At 74.8% G+C, this 4749-nt stretch overlaps 2 protein-coding genes across 2 annotated transcripts in view; one reads left to right on the forward strand and one right to left on the reverse strand.

Annotated features, from left to right (window-relative positions):
* The window catches only part of H696_04289 (hypothetical protein), a gene marked incomplete at its 5' end in the record, with an annotated part of 3715 nt that extends 3207 nt beyond the window's left edge, over positions 1-508 (reverse strand). The window contains 2 exons of the mRNA XM_009498166.1: positions 218-301; positions 420-508. Of these exons, the coding sequence (XP_009496441.1) occupies positions 218-301; positions 420-508 (173 nt within the window). The remainder of the gene's footprint in view (positions 1-217; positions 302-419) is intronic.
* Positions 509-1281: 773 nt separating this feature from the next.
* Positions 1282-4704, forward strand: H696_04290 (hypothetical protein; the record flags this gene model as incomplete). Its single annotated transcript, XM_009498167.1, has 3 exons — positions 1282-2139; positions 2325-2606; positions 2782-4704. 3 exons carry the CDS (start codon positions 1282-1284, stop codon positions 4702-4704), a joined length of 3063 nt encoding a protein of 1020 aa, XP_009496442.1.
* Positions 4705-4749: the final 45 nt, after the last annotated feature.

Consider the following 4749-nt stretch of genomic DNA (forward strand, 5'->3'; position numbering starts at 1 on the left):
GGGAAAACGCACTGCCGAGGGGCAGCCGGCTGCTGCCTTTTACCCGATGACGAGGAGGAGGACGACGACGACCAGTGCCGGGGAGTGGATGCAACCGAGGCCCCAGGGGCCGGAGTGCGTCTGATTGACCGGCCGCCGGAGGGAGGGACAGCTGCGGGTGTTAGTCGCGCGCGCCGGCGCACAACCGCGAGCGGCGGACAGAGGGGGTCAAGCGCACCGGGCATGTGGCGGGGCCAGGGAGGCCGCCGAGGGGGTCATGAGAATTCGGCGGAAGTCATCCTGGCTCAGGCCGCCGGGGGCTCTGCCGTGCCGGGGGGGTCCAGTGGCCGGGGAATGTGCGTCAGCATGGGGGACCAAAAGAGAAGGGGACAGGGGCAAAACAGGCACGAAGGCTGCGGCGGTGACGAGTGTGCGCGCACTTGGTCTCGGGCACCGCGAAGCCCGATGGGGCCGAGGGATTGGCCGACGGGCCGTCCTTCTTCCCGGGGGCATCGGACGACGAGGACATCTTTCGCTCGAGACGTCGGGGCTGGGCGCGCGCGCGCGCGTGTGTGTACGTGTGTGCGAATGCGCGAGGAGGGGCCGGAGGTGGCAGGCAGGAGGACGAGTGGGCGGGCAAAGAGGGGCGGGCGGGCGGGCGGGAGGGCGGGCGGGAGGCGGCGAGATGGAGTTGCTCTGCCCCCTCGGGCCCGCTCCGCAGGGGCCGCCACACGTCTGATGCCCTTCAATCGGGCCGGGCGTGCGGGTGCGTTGGGACCTCGGGCGCCGATCGCACGGCCCACCACCGTGGGGCCCGGAGGCGAGGCGCAGGAGGAAGACCGGCGGCGCCCGGGCGGGGCTGGCACAGGTGACAATCTAGAACCAGATCTAGATCCTCCCAGGCGGCTGGCCGCCCGTCTGCGCACATGCGTGCGCGTGGATGGGCATGCCTTGTGCCGGCCGCCCGGCGGGTCTCGGTGCGTCGCCCCCACGCGGGCCTCCCCCGCCCCAGCGGAGCCGGCGGCTGATCAGAGCCCCGACCGCCGGGGCCCCGAGCCCTGCTTTGCCTCACTTCTCGCTGATCCTCCCTGTCGCCTTCCTCTGCCAGCCACCTCTCCTTGGCGCGCTCTCCCCCCCCCCCCCCCCCCCCCCCCCCCCCCCCCCCCCCCCCCCCCCCCCCCCCCCCCCCCCCACCCCCCCCCCCCCCCCCCCCCCCCCCCCCCCCCCCCCCCCGCCCCCCCCCCCCCCCCCCCCCCCCCCCCCGCACCCCACCCCCTCCTGCAAGTGACCGACTGGACTAGCATGGTCGACCCGGCTACCATCTCGCCGGCACGCTGCGCCGGTGGCCCAGCCCGCGTGCTGGTCATCGACAGCCACGACTCCAACACCCAGAACCTGGTGGACATCCTCCGAGGCGCCCTACCGGCGGGGTCGGCGGTGGTGGTGGTGCCGGCAGACGCCACGACGGCCACGGCGGCCGAGGTGCTGGCGTGCCTCGGCGTCGGGCAGTGCCCCTGCCAGCAGCCGGCCACCAGCGGCCGGTGCATTGATGCGATCTTCCTGTCCAATGGGTCGGGCCATGGCGGCGGCCTGTCCCCCGGGGGCCTGGTGTCGCTGGTGACGCGGGCCGCCATGCCGCGGGCTGACTGGCCCCCGGGGCCGGACCCGGTGGGGGCGGCCCTGGCGCGTCTGGTCCCCGAGGAGGCCCTCGGCCCCGGGGCCGGGCGGCTCCTCGACCAGCCGGTCTTCGGCATCGGCCTGGCCTTCCACCATCTTGCTCACCAGTATGGGCTGCCGTTGCGGAATGACGCGCCGCCGATGCACGGTCTCACGGCCGAGGTGGCCTTCGGCCCGGGGCGCCTGGACCCCGGCGACCCGGGAGCCGGGGTCTTCCTGCCGGCCGGCCGGCGAGGCTCGGCGGACTTTGTCAATCCGCCTCCCTGGGCCGATGGCCCGGGTGGCGGCTTTGGTGGCAATGTCACCGGGCCGGATGCCGCCCCCTCCCCGGTCACGGTCATGACCTACCAGTCGTACTTCGTGGATGTCCCGGCCGCCGGGCACCCTCTCCGCGCGGTGGGTGTTTACCGGGCCCCTCTGGACCGGGTGGCCGCGGTCAAGCACCATGCGGTCCCCCTCTTCGGCGTGCAGTTCCAGCCTGACGTATGTCCTCTTCTTCTTCTCCTCCTCCTCCTCCTCCCTCCTCGCGCCCTGACCCCGGTCGTGCCGACGAATCGCGATCCGAACGCACGGGCGCCGGCCTGTTCGCCTGCTGGCCTGCCTGTCCGCCCGGGCATCCGCTCACCCGTCCGCCCGTCCGAACCCCACCCGCATGCGTGTGGCACCAGTCGGTTGGCACAACCGGCGGCGCCGACATGATCCTCAACTTTCTGAGGCTGTACCTGCCCGCGCGGCAGCGTGAGCGCACGTCGCTGGCCTTCTGTCGACTGGACGCGCTGGTCGCAGCCCCGGCCCCGGCCCCGGCCCCGGCTTCATCCCCGCTGGACCTGCAGTGCCGGTGGCTGCGCCTGCGCCCGGGCGTCGACAGCCCGGCCTGCCTGACCAGCGAGCTGGTGTTCGACCTGCTGTACGCCGATGCGCCGTCAGCCGTGTGGCTGGATTCGAACATGGTGCGCGCCATGGCTCCCTCGCTCCCCCCTCCCCTTTGCCCCTCTGCGCCCGGGCAGCCCTCGGTCCCGGCCGCCGGGCACTCTTGCGCGCCACCTGCCTGCCTGCCTGCCTGCCTGCCTGCCTGCCTGCCTGCCTGCCACGACTGACCCGCGGTGCACCCGGCGCTCGAAACAGTTCCAGCCCCCGGCCCTCGGGCGCTTTTCCTTCATGGCGTCCGCCACGTCGGCCCTACATGCAGGTCCCCTGAGCCACCGGGTGTCCTTCCGCCTGGCGGATGGCCATGTGGCGGTGACCGGCCTCCGGGGCCCGCTGGTGGAGGAGCGTCTGCTGTGCCCTTCGCAACTGCGCCAGGCCCGGGCCACCGGCGCCCAGGGTGCCGATCGGCTGCTGGCCCTGCCGGCCGGGTGGGACTTGTACGCCTGGCTCGGGGCCCACCTGGACCGGGTGCGGGTGTCCTCCTTCCTGGAGCATGGCCAGCCGGCTGGCCAAGCGTCCCGCACCGCGGCCAGCCCGCTGCCCTTCAACTTTGTCGGTGGCCTACTTGGGTACCTGGGCTACGAGCTGGGCAACTCGGTGGTCGGGCTGCCGGCGGCGGCGGGCCCGGACCCGGGGACCGGGCACTGTCTCCCGGTGTCGCCGGCCCTGCCGGACGGGGACCTGGTCTTCGTCGACCGGTTCCTGGCCTTCGACCATGTGGATCGCAGCATCTACATTGTGGAGCTGGTGCCCGAGGTGTGTGGGCCCGCCGAGCCGGCTGGCCGGGCCTGCTGGCTGGACATGGTGGCCGGCATGCTTGGCGGCGGCGGCGGCGGCGGCGGCGGCGGCGATGGTGGAAGCCCGCGGGTGGCGGGCGACTTCGAGGCGCAGGCCGGCCGGCGGCTTGGGACGGCTGCCCTGGCGGCGGATCGCCTGCTCGCGCGCGACCTCGCCGGGCTGATGGCGCAGGTGCCGGCCGACGCGCGGACCCTGGCGCTGCCGGTGGCCGGGGCCGAGCCGCGGCCGGCGGCCGTCCTGGAGCTGGCCCGATCCCGGGCCGAGTACCTGGCCGATGTGCGCTTCATCCAGGACCTCATCGCCACCGGGGAGGTGTACCAGATTTGCGCGACCACGCAGCTGGGCCTGACCGGGGCCCGGCTGCTGGGGCCCGGGCCGGACGGCCGGGATCGCCTGGCCGCGGCGTATCGGCAACTGCGTGCCGTCTCCGGCTCGACGTACGGGTCGCTGTTGCGCCTGGATCCCGGGGTTGCGGTGCTGTCCTTCTCGCCGGAGCGCTTCCTGCAAGTGGACCCGGCCGGGCAGGTGGTATGCCGGCCGATCAAGGGGACGGCCCCGCGCGGACGCACCCCGGCCGAAGACCGGGCCCTGGCCACCGGGCTCCTGGCGTCGGTGAAGGATCGCGCGGAGAATGTCATCATCGCGGACCTGGTGCGCGGGGACCTGGCTCCGATCAGCCGGCCCGGGTCGGTTCGGATGTTGGGCAGCCGGCCCGGGCCGCCGCCCGTGGCCTCGCCATGCGCCCCCGTGGCGGCGGCGGCGGCGGCGGCGGCGGCGGCGGCGGCGGCGGATGTGGCCCCGGGCGAGGGGAGCTGGCTGCGTGTGGACCAGACGGCGCACGTGCACCAGCTTCTGTCGGTCATCGGCGCGCAAGTGGCCTCGGGCCGGGCGCTGGACGCGGTGCGGAGCTGCTCGCCGCCCGGGTCCATGACCGGGGCCCCCAAGCGCCGGGCAGTGGAGTACCTGTCGGGCCGAGTGCCGGGGGCGGCGCGGCCGCTGGAGGGCCGCCAGCCGCGGGGCATCTACTCCGGGGCCATCGGGTACCTGGGCCTGCGGACAGCCGAGCCGGGGGCCGTGGAGCCGGTGGACCTGTCGGTGGTCATCCGGTCGGCGGTGGTGATGGCCGCCGAGGGCGGTCCCTCGGAGACCCGGGCTGCCGGCGCCCCGGGCCCGGCCGATCGCCTGTGGCTCGGGGCCGGCGGCGCCGTGACGGCCCTCTCCTCGCCGGAGGACGAATTCCACGAGGCCATGCTGAAGGCGGCTTCCGTGCTGGCCGGGATCCTGGCCCTCCAGCCGCGGGAGGTGTTCTTCCCGGTGCCCTAGGCGCCGCCGTCGCCGTGACGCCCTGCCTGGTGTCCGCCCCCCCCC

Source organism: Fonticula alba (genome assembly GCF_000388065.1).
Source record: "Fonticula alba strain ATCC 38817 unplaced genomic scaffold supercont2.7, whole genome shotgun sequence".
NCBI classification, from domain to species: Eukaryota; order Rotosphaerida; family Fonticulaceae; genus Fonticula; species Fonticula alba.